The sequence below is a fragment of the Prunus persica genome, chromosome G2 (genome assembly GCF_000346465.2).
Source record: "Prunus persica cultivar Lovell chromosome G2, Prunus_persica_NCBIv2, whole genome shotgun sequence".
Lineage (NCBI taxonomy): Eukaryota > Viridiplantae > Streptophyta > Magnoliopsida > Rosales > Rosaceae > Prunus > Prunus persica.
The window spans coordinates 11,010,715-11,032,835 of record NC_034010.1 but is presented as its reverse complement, the minus strand read 5'-3'; the positions used below and the strand labels follow the sequence as shown (position 1 = coordinate 11,032,835).

General features: G+C 37.8%; 1 protein-coding gene and 1 long non-coding RNA gene across 2 annotated transcripts; both read left to right on the top strand.

Annotated features, from left to right (window-relative positions):
* Positions 4,534-5,420, top strand: LOC109946988. The gene is made up of 2 exons (XR_002269985.1): positions 4,534-4,801; positions 4,893-5,420. It is a non-coding gene; the product is annotated as an uncharacterized LOC109946988 (long non-coding RNA).
* LOC18781475 (dnaJ protein homolog) lies at positions 17,320-21,048 on the top strand. The gene is made up of 7 exons (XM_007211725.2): positions 17,320-17,530; positions 17,643-17,812; positions 18,401-18,566; positions 18,648-18,789; positions 18,879-19,155; positions 19,306-19,504; positions 20,518-21,048. Exons 2-7 carry the CDS (start codon positions 17,663-17,665, stop codon positions 20,835-20,837), a joined length of 1,254 nt encoding a protein of 417 aa, XP_007211787.1. The 5' UTR covers positions 17,320-17,530; positions 17,643-17,662; the 3' UTR covers positions 20,838-21,048.

Here is a 22,121-nt window from a genome sequence, read left to right as displayed (position 1 = left end):
CCTAATTGAAATACAAGAGACAATGGAATTCCTAATTCTATATGGATTGAACAACCTAATCCTAATGCAACTAGGAACACTTGACAGCTCCTTGATGGGCAAGGCTTTCAAGTGATGCATATATATAGATGGTCCCTTCTCTAGCAACAATAACGCAAAAAACACACAGCTCTCACCCCATCTGGAGAATTAGCGCTAAAGTGTTGCATAGAGAAGAAGATCTTCTACAGCCAAAGATGTCAGAACAAGGTTAGTGTTGAGATATAAAAACCTGGTATGGAGTAACATGTGGTATCAGAGCTCTAGGCTTTTGTTTCTTAATCTAATCTATGTTTTGTAAGAATCTGCATAAAGTTTTTTGCTGTTCTAATTACAGCCACATGATATTTTCATTATTCTGCATATCTTATTTGTTTTAAGTATGATCAAGAGCATAAAGTTTCTGCTCGATCATACTGCAAAAGGCTTTTGATCAAGTTTTGAGATTTACTACACAGACTGAGTAAGCCACAGCTGCTCAGTTTGTATGAGAAATCTTGAAACGAAAGTTTGATCAAAAATTTGCATCAGTATAAGTAGCCTTCTGTATTTTTCTCCATCCACATATGGGAATCTTATAGATTGATAACGATACTGATGGAACAATCTGAGCAACAGACTGCATAAACTAGCAGTTCTCTCTACATCCACAGATGTGAGACTTCTTGCGCAGGAAGTTTATACAGTTTGCTGGTTGGGATTTTGGAATATGGCTTTTTAAACCCACAGGTATAAACTGACATATTTGAGTAAAGTTTTGGGGACAGTTTTACTTATCTGATTTTATATAAAAAAATCTTTACAGTGAACCACAACACCATCGAAACTCTTACTGGATCAAATTACCAGAAATGGAAGCAGGATCTGGAAATATCTCTTGGTTTTCTGGATTATGACTTTGTTTTAAAAGAGGATCCTCCTCAAGAGCCTGCTGCAGATGCCTCTGCAGAAACTAAAACTAAGTTTGCTAAATGGAATAAAGCAAATAAGATGGCAATACTAATTATGCAGAGGGCTATGGTATCATCAGTCAAAGGTAGCATTCCAAAATCAGAAACTGCTAAGAAATACTATGAGGCAATTGCACAAAGGTTTAAGGAATCTGAAAAAGCAGTCAAGAGCACTTTGCTGAACAGGTTGATAGACATGAAGTATGATGGACAAGGCTGTGTGAGGGCTCATATTCTGAATATGATTGACATAGGAACCAAATTGCAGGAACTAGAGATGACAGTTGATGAGGACATGATGGTGCATTTTGCCTTAAACTCATTGCCAAAGGATTTCAAGTCTCTTAGAGAAACCTACATTGCTCAGAAAGAATGCTGGACATTGAATGATTTGATTACCATCTGTGTTCAACAGGAACACAACATCATAAGGGAAAGAGGAGCAAAAATGGTGAACATGGTTCAAACCAAAGAGAAAAAAGAAAATAGACACAATGCAATGACTGGAAAAGGCAGCAGCACTGAAAAGTATCTAAAACCATCAACTGGAATGAAGTGTTTCTTCTGTAAGAAACCAGGGCACATGAAGAAAGAATGCAGAAAATACAAAAAGTGGCTAGACAAGCAGAAAACTAAAGGCAACTCTGAACAGATTCTAGTTTGTTTTGAATCAAATTTGGTTGATTTCTCTCATGATTCATGGTGGCTAGACAGTGGTGCTTCAATTCATGTAGCTAATTCTTTGCAGGGATTCATAAGGAGGAGATTGCCAAGCAAGGATGAAGTGAAGGTGTTCGTTGGCAATGGAGAAAAAGTTCAAGTAGAGTTCATAGGAACAGTTAGGATTGAATTAGATTTTGGTTTTATTTTGGAGTTAGATGAAGTAGTTTACATTCCTTCTATGAAGAAGAGTTTAATTTCAATTACTAGACTTGTACAATCAAAATTTAATTTGAATTTTGATGGCACTGGTTGTTCTATTTTCAAGAATAAAGAGTTGATTGGCAAAGCAAGAGACTTGTTGATGGAATGTTTCAATTAAATTGTAAAAGAACAGATTTTGAAGTTAACACTGTGCAAACCAAAACTAGTAATGGAGTCTCCTATGAATTGTGGCATAAAAGACTTGGTCATATCTCAAGAGAAAGGATTAATCAACTATGCAAAGAATCAATCTTGCCACCAATGAATCATGACAGTCAAAATGAAATATGCATTGAATGTGTCAAAGGGAAATTGACAAATTTAAGAAAAAAGGGAGCCATAGGAAGCAAAGGTGTTTTGGAACTCATTCACACAGATATCTGTGGTCCCTTTCCTAATCCAACTCATGAAGGGTTCACCTACTTCATAACTTTCACAGACGATTTTACAAGATTTGGACATGTTTATCTCATAAAAGAAAAATCAAGTGCTTTAGATATGTTCAAAATATACAAAGCTGAAGTAGAAAATCAATTGAACCTCAAAATCAAAGTAGTTCGTTCAGATAGGGGTGGAGAATATTATGGAAGGTTTGATGAAACTGGGAGAAATCCTGGAGCTTTTGCAAAATTTCTCCAGCAGGAAGGAATTATAGCTCAATACACAAATCCAGGCACTCCTCAACAGAATGGAATTTCAGAAAGAAGAAATAGAACATTGAAAGACATGATTAGGAGCATGATGAGCTGTGCAAACTTACCAATTTTCCTCTGGGGAGAAGCTTTGAAAACTGCCAATTATGTTCTAAATAGAGTTCCAACCAAGAGCATTAATCAGATCCCTTATGAGATCTGGAATGGAAGAAAACCTAGCCTAAAACATCTAAGAACTTGGGGTTGTAAAGCAGAAGCTAAACCTTATAATCCTGCAGAAAAGAAACTAGATCCCAAAACCATAAGTTGTCATTTTATTGGTTACCCTGAAAGAACCAAAGGCTATAGGTTTTACTGCCCTCATCACACTATGAGATTCATAGAGACATCAAGAGCAGTGTTCATAGAAACTAATGAAGAGAAAACTGCAGAAGAGAACTTCAGTTTTGAAGAGACTACTGCTGACCTTTTGATAGCACAGGGTCCTACAGAAGAAGCTGTAAGACTGCCTCAAATAAACTTAGACAACTCACAACTGGATCAAATTGAGATTACAGTTACAAATCAAACTGAAACTGCAGAACCAATGCAGATGGATAATGATCAGCTACTGCCAGCAGAAAACCAAGGCACAGTTCAAACAGAAGAAGATGCAGAAATACAGCAGAACTCAGAACTGAGAAGATCACACAGAATTAGAAGACCAGCATTGACAGATGATTATTTTGTGTATCTACAAGGGGCTGAGCATGATATAAATAGAACTGAGGATCCCATGACATTCAAACAAGCAATGATGAGTGAAAAGAGTGAAAACTGGTGGGCAGCCATGAAATCAGAGTTGAACTCAATGGAGAAGAATGGAGTTTGGAAGCTTGTGACGTTACCTCAAGGTTGCAAACCAATAGGTTGTAAATGGGTGTTCAAGACAAAGAAAAACTCAAAAGGACAGGTGGATAGGTATAAGGCAAGATTGGTTGCCAAAGGGTTTACACAAAAGGAAGGAATTGATTACAATGAGACCTTTTCACCTGTCTCAACTAAAGATTCACTAAGAATAATCATGGCATTGGTAGCACATTTTGATTTGCATTTACACCAGATGGACGTTAAGACTGCCTTCTTAAATGGAGACCTTGAAGAAGAAATTTACATGATGCAGCCGGAAGGTTTTATTCAAGAAAAGGAGAAGAGTTTGGTCTGCAAATTGTGCAAATCAATCTATGGATTGAAGCAAGCCTCGAGACAATGGTATTTGAAATTTAATAAGGTTGTAAAAGCATATGGATTCACAAAAAATGCATTGGATGAGTGCATATACATGAAGACAAGTGGGAGACATTTCATTATTCTAGTCCTTTATGTGGATGACATTTTGTTGGCTTGCACAAATCTTACTATGCTGCATGATTGTAAAAGTTTTCTATTTAAACATTTTGATATGACCGATATGGCAGAAGCAAGCTATGTTTTGGGGATAGACATAAGCAGAAATCGAGAGAAAGGTTTACTTGGATTATCACAGAGATCTTATATAGAAAAGGTGCTCAAAAGATTCAATATGCAGGATTGTGCAGGCAGTGATATTCCCATTGCAAAAGGTGATAAATTGAGCACTGAGCAGGCACCTAAAACTGAACAAGAAAAGCTTGAAATGGCTGACAAACCCTATGCTTCACTAGTAGGGAGCCTAATGTATGTGCATGTATGTACAAGACCTGATCTGGCTTTTGCAGTCAGCATGTTAGGGAGGTTTCAGTCTAATCCTGGACAAGCACATTGGGTTGTGATCAGTTCACAATTGTATATCATTTTGTACCCTTCTAGCTTATGATTTGGTTTTGTTATTGAGTCAAACGTGTGCTTTTAATCCCTTTTCTGTTTATCATTCAGTTCATTGGGCCTTAGGTAGCAATGGTGTCTTTGGATAAGAAAAGATGCAAAATGGTGCAAAAACAAATAGACTGGGTTAGCAACTCATTTCGGCCTTAACATCTTTCTCCGAACTTGGATTGGCCCAAATAATATGTAGTTGGAAAGATGAGAGTCTGAACTTCAAGATGGACTACTCAAATGCATCAGATTATGAAGTTGAGCCCAATTCGTGAGCCCATATACACACCAGGCTCAGGATTGCAGTTTCCAGTTGTTGAGCCTTGGATACTTTCTTTGAGCCATGTGACTCACCACAGCTTTCCTTGACTTTAGACCTGACATGTTGAGCAATTAAGGGAGGTCTGTCAGCTACTCAAGTGCAGAGGAGAGCCATGTGACTCACCACAGCTTTCCTTGACTTTAGACCTGACATGTTGAGCAATTAAGGGAGGTGTGTCAGCTACTCAAGTGCAAAGGAGCCTTGACTTTAGACCAGACATGTTGAGCAATTTAGGGAGCAATTTAGGGAGGTGTGTCAGCTACTCAAAGGCAAAGGATTCACTCAATTGACCAATAATTCACTCCAGCCATCCTATACCACTCCATTCAGCCCAAAATCAGGAGGAACAACTCCAACAAGCCTTCCTTCCATTTCCTACGAATTTGTTCTTTCTCTGCCATTACCAACCACCCAAACTCATCCCAAATCACCTCTTTAGTTGCCATACTCTAGACATGAGAAAGTTCTTGGAGTAGCATTAGACGTGGAGAAGCACCTGGAGAAGCCTTGGAAACCACAAGCAACTTCAGAATTGGGTTTCTCTACTCTTATTGCATTCAATATGTTTTCTCATTTTTGCTTAAGTTTCATTTCCATTATGAGTAGCTAAATTCATAACTAGGGCTATGATGTAACCTAACATGAATATTCTGGGTTTATAAGTTGAAGTTTTGAGTTTCAAGTTTGATTCATGATTCATATTCCTATTCTTTATGCTTATCAGTTAATATGCTTGTTTGGATGATTGATCACCATTAGAACTTGTATATTAGCTACCTTGGTTTGAATCAAGAGTAGACACCATGCTTTGATTTGAATTGAACTATGAATAAGAAAAGTATGTATGGACATTCGACAACAGGGATTAGATACATGCTTGGTTGTTTAAATTGTTCTTCTATGCTTAATGGGTTCCTAATGCTTAATTTAGATTAGACAACAAATGATCAAGTTAGGTAATTAGGAGCACAGGGTTAGGACCAGACACCATGGCCTAATCATACTTTAGCTAGAATCAATCTTTGAATTCGAATGAGACTTGTCACTTGACTCCTTATAACCCAGAATTGAATTGTTATGGTGAATCGAATGCCCTAGTCTCCCAATCTGTTTTCCAGCCTACAAAAGTACTCTTTGTTACATTTGTTCACTTTGCTTTTGTTTGAAATTTCGTTTTGCCTCATTTGTTCAACAATTACAATTACTCTTGCTTTAAATTCTATTTTAGACTTAACCTCCTACTTTCTTGAATTTGGTAATCTAAGTACATAACTAATTTTAACTTCTCAGTCCTCGTGGGTACGACCTCGTACTTGTCTTGCTATACTACTAATTGGCCCGTACAATTGCGAGTTAACATTTTAACAACAGGTTGCAGGGAAGAAAGTCATGAGATACCTACAGAGAACAAAAGACTACAAGCTGGTATTCAAAAGAAGGGAGAATTTGGAATTACAAGGATTTGCAGATGCAGACTTTGCAGGTTGTCAAGACACATTAAAATCCACATCTGGTTTTGTGTTTATGTTTGGAGGAGCTGCAGTTTCGTGGAGAAGCATAAAACAGCCTCTCACAGCAGGATCCACAATGCTTGCTGAATTTCTAGCATGCTATGAAGCCACTTCACAAGCTATGTGGTTGAGGAACTTTATTATTAGCTTAAGTGTGGTGGAATCGATTCATAGGCCCATTCAGCTATGGAATGACAATAGTGCAGCAGTGACTTTTGCCAAGGGAAACAAAAGAACAAGAGGTTCAAGGCTACTGGATGTAAAGTTCATAATCGTCAAGGAAAAGATCAGTCAATGATACACCACCATAGATCATATAGGAACAGAACAAATGATTGCAGATCCACTTACTAAAGGAGTGCCAAATGATGTTTTTCATAGACATGTTTTTAGTATGGGATTGACAGCTGATAAGGAAGTCTAAATCAGTGGGAGCTTGGTTTTGTTTCAAGTTTCAAAAGTTGAGGTTCTTCTATAGTTTCGATGGATGTTGATACAGTTTTGGTTCAAATTAAAGTTAATTTTATCTCAAAATTATGTTGTTGTATTTTGAAAAACACATGAATAGCATTTAGCAGCATTTGCTAGCTTAAAGAAGCTGCGCATGGCAATGCATTCATGACAGTGAATTTAATAAAGACCTTGGAAGTCAAAATCTAGGACATTGAACAAACATGATATTTTTTTTTAGCTTTTACAGTATATCATGTTGTTCTACAGTTCAATCTTGATCGAAGCTTATGTGATTATAAAGGGTGTTGAGTGTGGTTATAAAGATCTTGAAGTGCAATTTATTCACAGAAATCTTGATAACCCCTCTTCATGTTTTATAGTTGACAATTGCTTAGTGGGAATTGTTTTGAGTTATATTTCACTAGGCCTCTAAAGTGATCTATGCAAACACTCTTATGATTAATCGACCAAGTGGGAGAATGTAAGACAAATTATTGTCTTAACCACGAAATTGTGGTCTTCTAATCATGTAGGGATTCTAGAGTTTTGCATGTTTAGAGATATACTCAAACTAATCAAATTATCCTTGTATAAAAGCTATCCTAATTGAAATACAAGAGACAATGGAATTCCTAATTCTATATGGATTGAACAACCTAATCCACTTGACAGCTCCTTGATGGGCAAGGCTTTCAAGTGATGCATATATATAGATGGTCCCTTCTCTAGCAACAATAACGCAAAAAACACACAGCTCTCACCCCATCTGGAGAATTAGCGCTAAAGTGTTGCATAGAGAAGAAGATCTTCTACAGCCAAAGATGTCAGAACAAGGTTAGTGTTGAGATATAAAAACCTGGTATGGAGTAACATTTCGTTGATGTGTGAATCATATCAATTGGACATACGAATATACACTAGGCTAAAGTTGAGCAAAATCGTTTCATACGGTACATTATTAGTTTTTGGATCCAAAGTCATCCCTTGTGCGAGGAATTAGTGCGAGTAATGACTTTTGAATATAAGATTTTGCATTCGAATGGCTCTCCAATAACATATGGGAAAAAAATAAAAAAAATACAAGAATTATAGAGTTCTATTTGCGTAACTAATTTGGGGGCCTTTCATTGCTTCAGATTTTCCCCACCATTTCAATTTTACGTATGTTATTTTCAAGATTTTGTATGCCTACAAGATATATGTAAGTATGAAGAATAGTGGTTAGTCAGACACATGGTGCACTGCTATTTCCGAATATTTTAGGTCTTCTGCTATTATTTCTTGACAAAAAGAAACTTTTATGGTAGTGGGACAATAGAGGCAGTAGCTACCCATCGTACGTCTCGTGGATTTAGAAAGATGCACGTATCATTTTGTACACTCAGTTTTAACGACCTCTTTGTTTTTAATCAAGTTGCTATACTTCTACTTGCAAAGAATTTGTAATTCAAGTAGTTAAGAGCCGTTATCTTCGTATTTGAGGTTTTATGTTCGAATGCTCCCTCCTCCTAATATTATTTGTATAAAATAACAATTAAAAAGAATTGCTATATTTTGACTTTTCTTTTGGCCGGCTCGGAGCTACAAATGTTGAAATTACATGTAGGATGACTAATCATGCTTAGCTGATAAATAAGTCAATTTAATATTATAATCAATAAATAAAAATGAACTTTGGTAGTAGGATTGATATGGCTTATCAATCCTAAAATGTGCAGAGTATAAAATAAAAGAACACATAGAGAATTATTTTACGTGGTAAAACCCCACATTTGGGGAAAATCCACGAGATTCCTCAGTCTAAAACAAATCTACTATAGAACTGTAACAACCCGATCCTAAATCAATTTTTAACTATTAATTTATTCTAGAAAAAGACCATTTTATCCTGCTAATAATTTATTAGGTTTAAAGTTAACTTTTTGATTGGGAAGGAATTTGGGAATTTCGCTTGTACCATTGCATAGATCACATCGAAACGAGTCCGTAGACGCGTAGTGGGCTCAAATCGGAGTCATAACGAAGAAATGAAGATTCAAAAAGAAGTTCAGTGGCATAATTGTAATTTTTGCGAAATCAGATTTTTTTTAAAACCTGAAACCTCTCTCTCTCCTCTCACGCAGACGGACCTCTCTCTCTCCTCTGTTCAAGCCAGCCACAACCTCCGTGCTTCCAACGAAGATTCCGGCCACATCCGGCCGCCTACGCCCATGATTTTGGATCCATTCTCTTTGTCTCTCTCACCTTTACACATCTATACCAATTTGCAGCTCCAAATCTAAGAAAATTAAAGCCAAAATTCGAACCAAAGTGAGCCCCAAAATAGGCTGTTTCAAAACATTAATTTTTGGGGTATTTTCCGGCCAATTCCGGTCACCACAGCTCAGGTAATTACACCTAAACTACTCTCCTACCTTCCCTTTGTGTTATCCCTCGAAAACCTAACGTGAATCCATTCCAATTTCGTTGATTTTGAAACTAAATTTTCTAGGTTTTCAAGTGACAGAAAGCTTCGTTCGAGGGCTTTAAAGGTGGAATTGATCGTCGAGCCAAGGTATAAAGTTACTCCCCTTGATCATGATGTGCTTAATCCGTAGGTATTGTTATTGTCCGAATATAATATGGGAATTGACGGAAATAAAATGGGTATACCTAGGTGGTAGAGAAATATTTATTTTCCAATATTTAAATTGTTCGATGATTTCTGTGTGTGAATGATTATATAAATTTAAATATGTGTGTTTGTCTTCTGTACGAATATAGTATGCATAATGGGTTTTCTAACCGTTTTTACAGTGGGGTTAGTATGTTCATATATTGTTTTCCAAAACTTTATTTTTGTCCACTCACATTTTTGAATGTTTTGCACCCCCAGGCATTAGATGTGCACTAGAGCTCCACCACCGAGCAGTTTCCACACTCAGCACCACTCTCTCTCTCTCTCTCTCTCTCTCTCTCTCTCTCTCTCTCTCTCTCTCTTCTCTCTTATGTAGGATTTCTTTTGAAATCATATTGTGCTGTTGTAAATTCTTGAATTAGTTGCTCTGATGAATTGCCCTAGGACTTCCTGTATGGTCTGAGGCCATTTAGTTTAGTAGAACTGTTTATATATAAATTGAAAGCATGCTGGCAGTTGAGATATTTATGTATATGCTTTGTTGACAGGGTGAAATTTTGGGAAATGATTAAATTACAGGTGAGGTTCTGTCGAATTTTCGGCAGAAGTCAAACTTATAATAAACTTTGAATTTTAACTAGAAGGGCAATTTAGTCATTTGTGTCTGGCACCTGCTAGGTGTCGGACACGCATAGGGTTCGGCTCGGATTCCAAAGTGGAATTTGGGTCGGATCTTGTCAAGAACGATGATTACAAGAAGTACTCACACACTTATCCTAGACACATTCTAGATAATGTTTACCGACTTCTTTGTAACTCAACTTCTGTCACGGGATGATCTTTCAACACTTCTCGTCGAAGAAAAACCGCCATCACGATCTTGGTGCTCTCAACCGTATGAGCCACCGAAATATGCAAATTAATGCAATATGAATGATAAAGTGTTTGATAAATCACCAAATAAACATGGAATACTTGGTGATTTATCTCAAATAAAAACACATCTTTCTTAAACGTTTAAGCACATAAAATTATTGTTAAAAAGATGTACAAAAGGAAAAACACAAAACTTTGTTTTTATATAAGTTTTCTTCAAACTTATGCTTAAACCAAATCTCCATCTTCAAGGCTAGAGCAAAATCACAATACAATATTTCATATTCTAAATGCAAATCACGTGTAAACCAACCACTTAGGAAATGAGATGCTGAATGACAGGACCCATCATGAATTCCTCGAAATCCGTGACGAACCCTCTGATTTTTCCAACATCATACCGATGTCGGGCCCATTTATTAAAATTTATACCCTTAAAAAAATCCCCTTCTCCAAAACAAAGGAAAAAAGGGGTCGATACTTCTACCGAAATTTCGGTAGAGTCTCCCATGAAAAATGGACTTTTCCCAAATTTTCAAACTTGTTAACACAGTAATAATAAAATTCCCAACAAGCAGTAAACACAATACAAAGGCACACAGTTTACAAAATAAGCCTTCGGCCTTACTTCCAACCGTACATGGGCAATAACATAGCAATTCTAAGGAATTTTAGTTTGCAACCGGAAACAAACATTCAATGGAAAACAACACAAATAGAAATTTCCCTACATAAGTTCAGGGCTCGGAAATACGAATCTTGGCTCAATTGCTCGGCTCAGATCAAGCTACTGCCTGGGGGGCTAAAAATAAAAAATTGTGAGTGGACAAAAATAAATTTCAACATAGTTATAATCAACATACTAACCCCACCGTATTAGAAAATGATGCCAAAAATGCATGCAAAACCAATTTATACATTATTGTTTGAAAACTAAGTAAATCCAATATCCCGATATGGCATATAATACAAACTCAAACCGGACCTTTTTCCCTTTCCAGAACACTCTCTTCCAAAATGCATGCCCATAGGCACAGTGAGCGAGGAAGGATCCTCACCAATAAATAAGAATAAAGGTATATATATATATATATATATATAGGTATGACAACTACCAAATTTGTAACGAGGAAACAATCTAACCGGGGGATTGTTTGACTAGACCACATGGAAGAATCTTCAATAACCATGTGGCTAGGGAATGAGCCGTCCAATTGGGGGACTGGGCTCCTAGACATGCACAGCAGAATCCTCAATACTGGTATGGCTAAACTAAGTTCTACGCGCGCAGACTGCTCGACTAAGGGCCTACGAAACACCCCGCCAAGGGTACCCGGATTCCAACATATCCAAGTATCCATAGTGACAAGGAGGTACATAGGGTGACGCTATCAACACTCCAATATAACATATCCTACATCCCAACTCATAAACCAAGACCATATCCAATTTCCAATATAATCCCAATGTACCCAATCCCATACACATAGACATTCGGACAATAATAGCGTCCATAACTCCATACCCAATATTTATATATAATATAGATACCAACTCCCACAAACGATACAAAACCAAAGTCATTACATTATAAAAATTCCATAGTACCAAAAGTCAAAAATCAAATATATAAATGCATAACATTCCATTTTGAAAATAATGATCATTTAAAAAAGAAAGTCCACTAACAGCTAAACCAAAGCTGCTTAACCCTGAGAGGGTCCTGCATGTCAAGTACGTGGAGCCTGAGTACCTATTTTGAAGAACACGAAGACTAAATTAAATAAAGCACTTTGTTGAGGCCCAAAAAATCCAAGACTGGGCCCAAATATATTTTTGGCCCAGTACAACACCAAGCAGGAAATCCTTATTTAAACAACATGTCACGTTACAAGCTTAAGTGGGCCCAAGCCATGCAAATGCCTAGGGCTTGCTGAGCGGGTTGTGGTATGGATGGTTACGAGTATTCACGAGGCCCATTAATGGTCCAAGGAGTGGAAGTTTTGAGCTACTTGGGAGCATTTGAGCTACTTGGGAGCATTTGAGCTACTTGGGAGCATTAAAACTTAAGCCCATTCCTTGAACCCAAACATATGGGTAAGCATGAGAGAAAACCTAGTAGCCTATCACCTTAAGAAAACCTAATAGCCCATAACACGTGAGAAAAATCCCACATCAGCCAAAGCTTCCAGCAGTCTGACGAAATCAAAGGGAACTCACAAGCCTCTAGAAACAAAACAGCCTAGCACCTTATAAAATATCCAACGTCGTGCATCTCTAAAACCAGATCGTAGCCAAACCACCAAAACCAAGCAAACCCATGTGATGATCACCTTTTTGACCAAGCACCCTTACCCATCCTTTCCTCTTCAAGCTTTGGTGAGAAAACAAGAAGAAAAAATGGGTGGCTCCTCACCCACATTGAGAAGTCCAGCTGCCTGAGGACCTTGGAACTCCAAAAAGCTTCATGCCTATATGCTCATGCTATAGAAGTTTCACCAAATAAGGTGGAATTGAAGACAGTGAAGGAAAATGAGAGAGGGTGGCTTGACAAAATTAAGGTTTTCAGCGCCTATAAAAGGAAGCACTTTCTACCCAGCAAAAACAACTCACCTTGGTTGCTGCAAGCCTCCTAGCAACCATGAGAATTCATTGAAGGGAAGCATCCCCTCTAGAACCTTCAATTTCATGCTTTGTTCTTCCATCTTCCTTCTTTCTCTCTTTCAAAACCCATATCCAGAGAAAGCAAGCATCATCTCTCATCTCTGGAACCTTTCGATTTCAAGCCTTGTTCTTCCATTGCTTCTTATTTTCTCTTATGTCAAATCACCCAGGAGCTTGACGAAGCTTTCGACAATCTGCTGAAAATATGCTAAAGCCACCCATGATTCCATCTTCTTCCTCTTTTTCCATAAACACACGTCCAGAGAGCAATTATCATCTCTCATCCCTGAAACCCCTGCAATTTTGAGCCATATTCCTCCATCTCCTCCCATCTTTTTTTTTGGAAATCGCAGCTCTTTCTCTCTCTCATGCTAAATTCATGAATGCTCAGCTCACATGCCTCAAGCTTCTCATGTCAAGCTAAGAATTTATCTATAAGCGACTGTTGGTTTCATTGATGAAGAAGACCAAGGTGCTTCCTAAGACTCAGCTACACTTTCGAAACACTCTTGGGGCCTGATCCTTGAATTCAGACACAAAGGCAGCTTTACCTGTTTCTCTTTTTCAGCAGCCCAAGCCTATTCGTCAGGCTGCTGAAATAAAAAGACCCCTACACAATTAGAACGAGAATTTTAAAACAAACTCCTAGTTTTCCTAAGACTCAAAGTGTGTCTTTTCGAAAGGTGGAATAACCTCGGGACACTCTTGGTCAACCTAGTGGTCAAACTTCCCAAATTTGGTCAACTAGGCTCGCGGGGCCCACGACCTCCGATTTTTTATCCGAAAGTTCCTACGAGTTTAACAAAGTCTACTAAACACATTCTGCAAGTTTGGTCTTAATTGAACAGTCAGATAACTCTCGATCGCCCCATTGGATGGTCACCGATTTACTTAACCCTAGAATCATTGATTCAGAGTATTCGGGGCTCCAATTATCGATCCGTGGGTCCCTACATAATCCTAGAGGTACAGAGAATAACATACTTGGAATTGAATCCGATCCAAAGGTCCGAACATGTCGAACCTGGATATCGCCTAATAGGTGCAATATCCATTCAATAGTCAAATGGTAACCAAATTCAAATCCGAGCATACCGTCGTGCTCAGGTCAACGTGGGGAGTGTTTTTTGATATGGACGACCACCCAGTGGCCCACGTGCCGCCACACTCGCAGGCAGCACTTGATGTCTTGAGAAAATTATGGCAACGAAAAATTCTCTAAATACCTAACAATACCTATACTAAGACATTCAGACTAATAAAGGGAGTGATTTTTGTTCTTGGGCCACTACCAAAAAGTGGCCGGAGCTAGTCGAATCAAAGCCGGAACCGTACAGGTTTGATCGAAACTTCTCGGCCTCAAAAAGGCGGCGGCAACCACCAACGATGTGGCGCAACCTAGGGGAAAGCAAGAGGGAGGAGAGAGCTACATGATCCAAGTGGTGGCGCGACCTGAGGTGGCTGGAAAAGTCCCCGGCTTCAATAGCAATTTTTGCCTGATTTTCCCCTCGAAATCGAAAGCCCTAGCTAGTTTTTTACTGGAGAAATTGGGTGCGTCAGGTAGAGGAGGAGGAGAGGAGAATTTTAAAAGTTGTGGCGTCGGATTTGGTGGCAGGGCGACTCCGAAGACGCCGTCTGAAATCCAGCTTGTTGTGACGGAGAGAGAAAGGGAAGAGAGAGAAAGTCGAGGGAGAGAAAGAATTCATCAGTTTTTAAAATCCAACTTCAAAAAATTTATGATTGTGCCACTACATTTCTGTTGACCGCAACTTCTTCGTTAAAACTCTTATGTGGGCCCATTACATGTCTACGAACTCGTGAGAGTGAGCTCTATACCATAGTGCCACTCAAAATCCCAACAATCCTTGCAGATCAAAAAGTGACTAACGTGATCCTACTCCAAGGCAAAATTGTAATGCCACAATTAAATAAATTGAATCAACGGTAAAAATTGGGTTGGGGTGTTACACTGAAGAAGGAAGATTTTGACCAATCACAATATCAAAGGAATCCTTCTTCGTTTAGGTCAACTATTAATAGCATCTTGACTCCTTGATATTATGATATAATTGAAAAAAATGATTTTCTAAGCAACCAAAACGTGTTAGAAAATCAAGGGGATGTTAAAACATGAAAGTAGGAGAATCAAATTGATTGGGGCCAAAATTGCCTAAATGAGATGCACTCCTAATGAGATTCTAATTTATTCAAAAATAAGAAAATAAAATCATATTAAATGCCAAAAATGTTCCTATCATGTATGCATGATAAATGACATGTCTTATCTTTCAGCTCATGTGCCTCATACGTGTGAAGTCAGAAATCTGTTATTCGAGGATTGCTGAGATGTTTCTAGAAATCAGAGACATCAATTGTGATTCAACCCTATAGATAAATGACACTTCCAAACCTATACTAAGTTCTAGAAAATGTCAACACAATTCCATACTAACAATCTCCTCATTTGGCATTTCCTAGACAAAACACCCATTACAACTCAAAAGAAATTACATGGGATTTAACAAAAGAAATTACATGTGATTTAACAAAAGAAATTATACTCTAAACTCGAAGCTCTTTAAACCCTGCACAACATGAAACAGTACAACCAATGAAGTACGTGGGAGAAGAAATGTAATTCAAACAAAATTAAAACACCACTCACCCTTAATTCCACAGCACCATCTCTCCTCATTTTTGTCAAAAAAATCCAAAGACAAGAAAAAAAAACACAAGAATGGGAATATGTCAAGAGCATAGAGCAAAGAGATGATGGTAACATGCATGGATAGGGAAAAAAAACATAAGAGAATGATATCACCTAAAGCCAGACAAATTAACCAATGATGCTCTTGAGGGATTATGTCTTGTCGTAACTAAAGAGAGAGACATTCCATCAGGCCGAAGTGTTGAGGTGTCAGACACGCGAACACTCCTCGGACATGGTTTTGACATGGATTAATAGTCAAGACATGTTTTGGACACAGTCGAGACACTTCTGGCCATGGTCAACTGAAGTCAAGACACAATAAGGACCATTTTGAAAATTATAAAATAAAAACTTGGGTCAAAACATAATTATTGAAAACTATGTGGACATATTTGGAATATTTTTAAAAAGGGGGCTAAAAATGTAAACAATATTTTTTTAAAATATGTTTATTTTTTTCTTTGTTCCTTCACAGCAGAGCTGATATTTTGGGTTGACTAAGGATATTGATAGCAATTTGGTATGAGAGAAGCATCTTTTTTAGTGGGTAATTCATTCACTTTTTTTCTTTTTATTTTATTTTATGCAAACTCGATTCTTATTTGATGAAGTGGGAAATCTTTTTCCTTATTTTGAAGATGATCGATCATATACGAAAAATGTGTGAAATTTGGTTTATGATAAACCATGAATATATGTATAATTCTTTATTTTGTTTAGGGAAAGATGAGTAATGCTAAGTTAACTCGAATGAGAATGAATTTGTTTTATGGTATTATGACATTGAAGTATTGAGTATGAATTTTTTAAAAATATAAAAAGGGAATATACTATTATAATTTTGTTAGGATTTATTAGTTTTTTGAGATTTTTCGTGGCGTTGTGTCGCGTTTCCATGTCCCCATGTCCGTGCAACATAGGAGGAAAGTAGACGTTAATGCCAACGAAAAATATTCAAATTTTTTATACCTTTGGAGTGCTTGACACGCACGGTCCCTGTGTGTACGTCACGCTCCAAAGGTAAAAAAATTAATTTCATGCACTGACGCCAACCTAGCATCATAGCTCGTGGTCAGGAGCTCAAGCTCATCTTTCCTTGGACCTTGCCCAGGTTGGTGGAGGCCATCTCTTGCCCTAGCGTGAATTGGGCACTGGAAATGGATTTTGAGGCCTAAGGAGCCTTTTGCTTAGGTTAGGCTGTTGGGAGCATTTTCAACCCATTTGCAATGGCAAAGGGCAATGGCAAGGGTAAGGCATAATGTCAGCCGTTGCAAAAGACTTGTGTTTCCACCCATTGTCATGGCAACCCAAGGGCAACGACTATTCACATGAGATATGAGGAGAGGAATTTGTATAGAGTTTTAGCATGGGAAGTGAAAAATATGGCTATGTATTTATTAAAAAAAATTCTTAAAAATTTGGTTTTTTTAAGAATTTTTTTTTCATTGTTGCTCAAGCATGAACTTGGGCTCGTTTTGCCTTTGGGCTTGCTCAGGCTGTAGAAGCCCGCTGGAAGCTACAAACTGGCTAAAGTCCCCTCTTGCCTGAACTTCTCCCTTGCGCCGGAAGTGCTCTTAGAAAGAAGGTTGCTCCCCTTAATATCCTAAGTATCTCTCAAAAAAAAATATACTAAGTAAATATGAAATATTTCATAAAATAGAAAAAAAGAAAAGAAAAGAAGAAAAAAAACATTCTAGATCCTTCCTTTTTTATTTTCTCCTTTTTTGGGTCTGAATTCTAGATCCTTCCTCCCCCGCATCCACACGTACATGATAAATTGGGTCTCAATGTCAATACTAACCCTTAGCTACCACGCTCTCTACTAATCAATCCCAGCCGTCCATTCCCTTGCTTTAAAACTCAGATCTGACCAAAACTTGCTCTTCTCTTTCTCTCGCCGTTTCTCTTGCTCTTCTCTGCTCCCTTCACACGACCTCTTCAATTAATCGGATCTTGCTATCCGTACAACACAAGATCGGTTAGCTTTCTATCTTTCTTTCTCTGCATCAATTTTGGAGATCGATTTATTTTGGGTTTTTTGTTTTTTGAAATTTAATTGTGTTTTTTGTATTTTTTGAATTTATTAACAGATTAAGTTATTTAAGAGAGAATGTTTGGGAGAGCTCCAAAGAAAAGCGATAACACGAAGTACTATGAGATCCTTGGAGTGTCGAAGACCGCTTCGCAAGATGATCTAAAGAAGGCTTACAGAAAAGCCGCCATCAAAAACCATCCTGATAAGGGCGGTGATCCTGAAAAGGTTTTGACTTTGTTTTAGCTCTGTTATGTTTTGGCTGGTTACTGATTTATCAGTTTGTTGGTGTGAGTTTCTTGATGGAGTTGACGGGTATTTGCTTGGTCAAGCTACGCCAGATCTAGCATGTTTTTGAGCTTTGAGGTTGACAAATTTGTAGTCTAAAAATTTGAGCTTTGAATATAGTTGGTGGTGAATTTTGTTGTAAATTTATTGAAAATTGCTGTGTAATAAATTGTCTGAATACTAAGAAAAAAAATTACTGAATTGTTTTAAATAATTCTGACTGTGTCACTGTTGATAATTTCAGTATATTGCAAATAATTCTGAGGTAACATGAATACCTTTATTTTTTCATGGTGAAACAATTGATGGATTGGGTTTTCTGAAGTTTTCCTTGCGGGTGCGTCTTTAGACAGTTGGGCATATGTGCGTCTGTAAACAGTTGTTTATGTGGGTTTCTAGAGACTTAGGGCACCTGGTTGTATTCCAAAGCCGAGGAGGTGGCTGTGCTAGTATTTAATTGTCAGAAACATATAAATTTGATGGTAATTTCTTAATATATTGATTTCTCCATTTCTTTTCATAATTTAGTTTAAAGAGTTGGCCCAAGCATACGAGGTTCTGAGTGACCCAGAGAAACGAGAGATCTATGACCAATATGGCGAGGACGCGCTCAAAGAAGGAATGGGTGGCGGAGGTGGTGGTCACGACCCATTTGATATTTTCCAATCCTTCTTTGGTGGAAGCCCTTTTGGTGGTGAGTCCTTTTCTCTGTTTCGATTTCAGCTCTTTGTAATTGTATGAATTGGAACTCAGTATTTTGATCCTATGTACCCAGGGGGTGGAAGCAGCAGAGGCCGAAGGCAGAGAAGGGGAGAGGATGTGATCCATCCCCTCAAGGTTTCTTTGGAAGATCTCTACAATGGGACATCCAAGAAGCTTTCTCTCTCTCGCAACATAATCTGCTCCAAGTGCAGGGGGTTAGTATTTAATATCTAAAATTGTATGTTGTCAGCAATTTATTTTAGTAGTTTATGGTTCTGATATGGAGATTTTATATGACATGCAGTAAAGGGTCAAAGTCAGGTGCTTCTTTGAAATGTCCTGGGTGCCAAGGTTCTGGAATGAAAGTCTCTATTAGACACCTCGGCCCCTCCATGATCCAGCAAATGCAGCATCCTTGCAATGAGTGCAAGGGTACTGGGGAGACCATTAATGACAAGGATCGCTGCACACAATGTAAGGGTGAGAAGGTTGTTCAGGAAAAGAAAGTCTTGGAAGTCATTGTGGAGAAGGGTATGCAAAATGGTCAGAGGATCACATTCCCTGGCGAAGCTGATGAAGCGGTAGGTCTCCTTCCTTTCATTTGATTGTGTTGTTTGAAATTCTAAATTGTTTTTTTTAATCTTTTGAGGATTTGTTATTTGGTACTTCTATACTTCAGTTCTCTAGGGTATTGTCATTGATCCTTGCATGTTGTTTTTTCTCTTCTGCAGCCAGACACCATCACGGGGGATATTGTTTTTGTCCTACAACAAAAAGAGCACCCAAAATTTAAGCGAAAGGGTGATGACCTGTTCTTTGAGCATACCTTATCCCTCGTGGAAGCACTCTGTGGCTTCCACTTTGTATTGACACATTTAGATGGAAGACAGCTCCTCATCAAATCCCAACCTGGTGAAGTTGTTAAGCCAGGTGATCACATTACTGTACTCATTCTGAATAGTTGCCTTGCCTTGTACTTGTGCATCTGGTTTATTGCTGATATGAATGATTAGCAAACTCATTCTCCTCAGATTTCATCCATACTACCTTTCTTAGGGGAAGGTTGAAATAAATGGATGGGCCATATTGACCTGAACCAATGAAGGATGATTTGAATTGGCATTTTATGGGTTATGCGTAATACTATATCTGTTATATGTATATATTCTTTAGTATATTTCAAAAGGAAAATTATCTGTTAAGCGAAAAAGGAGAGAAATGATACACTGGTTCTTGGAATTGGGTTCTAGAAGACCTGACAGATGACATACTGCTCGTGATTGTGGATTCATATAAAATAAATGTCTCGTATTGCTCTCTCTCCCTCTTCTTCAATGTCAGCTGGACTTAGGCGACTAGATTTAGCCTGCTTTCTGGTAAAAGAAACAATTGAGCTTAAATATTAGACTCATTAAAAAAATGGTGAGATTAAGAAAAATATTAGGCTTCTGATCAGGGCTGCTTTCTTAACCTTGTCAAGATTAGGATTGTATTTTGTGATTGGAAGAAAGAATAACTTGTGGGGGTGGTATCATGTGCTACAGACCAAAATGACAGTAGTTACGTGTTTGTAATTGTCTCTTTCCTAATTGCTTATAGCCAAGCTTTCAGTTCTCTATTTCTTGAGCCCGGAATAATTATTTCATTCTCACAAGACTTTTATGTTACTTCTAGACCATTTATTCTATCAAATCTTAGATTCTTGATGCTGTATGTCTTCTAACGAGGCGTATCAGTGAATAGTTTTCTTTGAGGTGTGTACTTGGTAATTTTCCCTGCAGTATTGACAATTATGAAATTCATGCTGTGCATTGGTTATTTATTTTCTTTATAGCTTGTAGTGCTGTGGTTTGAGAATTCTAGGTTTTCATGGTAATATTCGTTGCTTGAGAATTTTAGTGTCACCAATTTTATTTATTTTTATTTATTTTGGTGTCTATCAGATCAATTCAAGGCTATAAATGATGAGGGTATGCCAATGTACCAGAGACCATTCATGAAAGGTAAATTGTATATTCATTTCACAGTGGAGTTCCCCGACTCACTAAACCCAGAACAGTGCAAGGGCCTGGAGGCTGTGCTACCTCCCAGGTCTTCTGCACAGCTTACCGACATGGAGCTGGATGAGTGCGAGGAGACTACACTGCATGATGTGAACATAGAGGAGGAAATGCGTCGAAAGCAAGCACAGGCCCAAGAGGCTTATGATGAGGATGACGATATGCATGGTGGTGCCCAGAGGGTTCAATGCGCGCAGCAATGATTAGATAGGCTTATGAGATTATTTGAGAAAATAAAAGTTCTCAACATTGTGGTCTGTTGTAGTTTATTAGTGTTTATTTCTGGTTTGGTTTGTGAATCCGTGACTTTCGGGGATTTGGAAGTTAAGCAATAGCTATATTAAGAACATGCTTATTCTACGTAATGTGGATGGTTACTTATATATACATAATTATAATTGTTGTTTGTTCCTATTGCTGGTAAGAATTTTTTATCTGCGTATTTTTGGTTGGTCTGAAAATTGCTTTTCTTCACAAATGAGTATACAACTCCCTCCTGCCTCTCCCAATGTCGCCACTAATCCCACGCACCACCTCTCTGCGACTCAAACTGAACATTCCAGTGTTCTGCGTATTGACGAAAGTCTTCTTGACACCAAATTGAGATCACTCCCAGAAGATTTTTTTACAATTTTTATTTGATTGTTCTCTTTTATTGTCAGAATTTATTATATAAAATATGGAATGCTCTTTTAGAATTTCGGTTTTAGTTTTAAGCGATTGACCAAATTTGAACTGCAAGAATTAAATTTAAGCTAAAAAATAAAGCAATCAATCACCTCAGTAAATGAAATTAAAGATAAAGAAAGATGAGCGGGCTTGATTTGAAAAAAGAAACAACTGCACACGCATGGCCGGACTAAGACATGATATGTATGGGTCGGTTTAAGAAATGACTTGATAGTTGATGGTAAATGAAAAAATTCATTCAATAAATTGACAACCAATCAATCACAAAAATAACCTAAATAAAACATGTTATATCATGTTATTATACACTCCCTTGGTGAAAAACTTTCCATAAGTGGTGGATGCACATGTGGTGCTTTAATTAATTCCATTCTTCTCTATAGTCATAACCAACAAGGTCTTTCCGGGCTTCAATCTCGCTAAAGAAAGTACTAAATATAAGGCAAAATTTAAGGATAAATACTCTTAACAACTTGAGCTACAAACGCCATACAGTTTTGTGCTTCTTCGGCTAGTTTAAAACCGAATAGTAGACACAAGGGTTGGAAATTTTTGTAACAATTGGAAAAAAAGAGAAGGTAAAATCACCCCAAACTCCTTTTTGTAGTGCAAGGTATCACTCATAAATTATGATTCCACTACCACTCGATTGAAGCACCCAAAACAGCCCCCACCCCCAGAACCACCAACCGTCCAATCCTCTCCTCCCCCCCCCCCCAATAATTAAATAAAAAGAAAACCTTTATTTCTTTCTTTGACTAACAAACCTATCTCTCAATCTCACTCCATTTTTTTTT

Excerpts from the sequence above, each read along its gene's own strand:
- LOC18781475 (XM_007211725.2), top strand. The coding sequence starts at position 17,663 with ATGTTTGGGAGAGCTCCAAAGAAAAGCGATAACACGAAGTACTATGAG. Across the intron at positions 17,813-18,400 it reads AGGGCGGTGATCCTGAAAAG|TTTAAAGAGTTGGCCCAAGC; the intron begins GTTTTGACTTTG and ends TTCATAATTTAG. Across the intron at positions 18,790-18,878 it reads ATCTGCTCCAAGTGCAGGGG|TAAAGGGTCAAAGTCAGGTG; the intron begins GTTAGTATTTAA and ends TATGACATGCAG.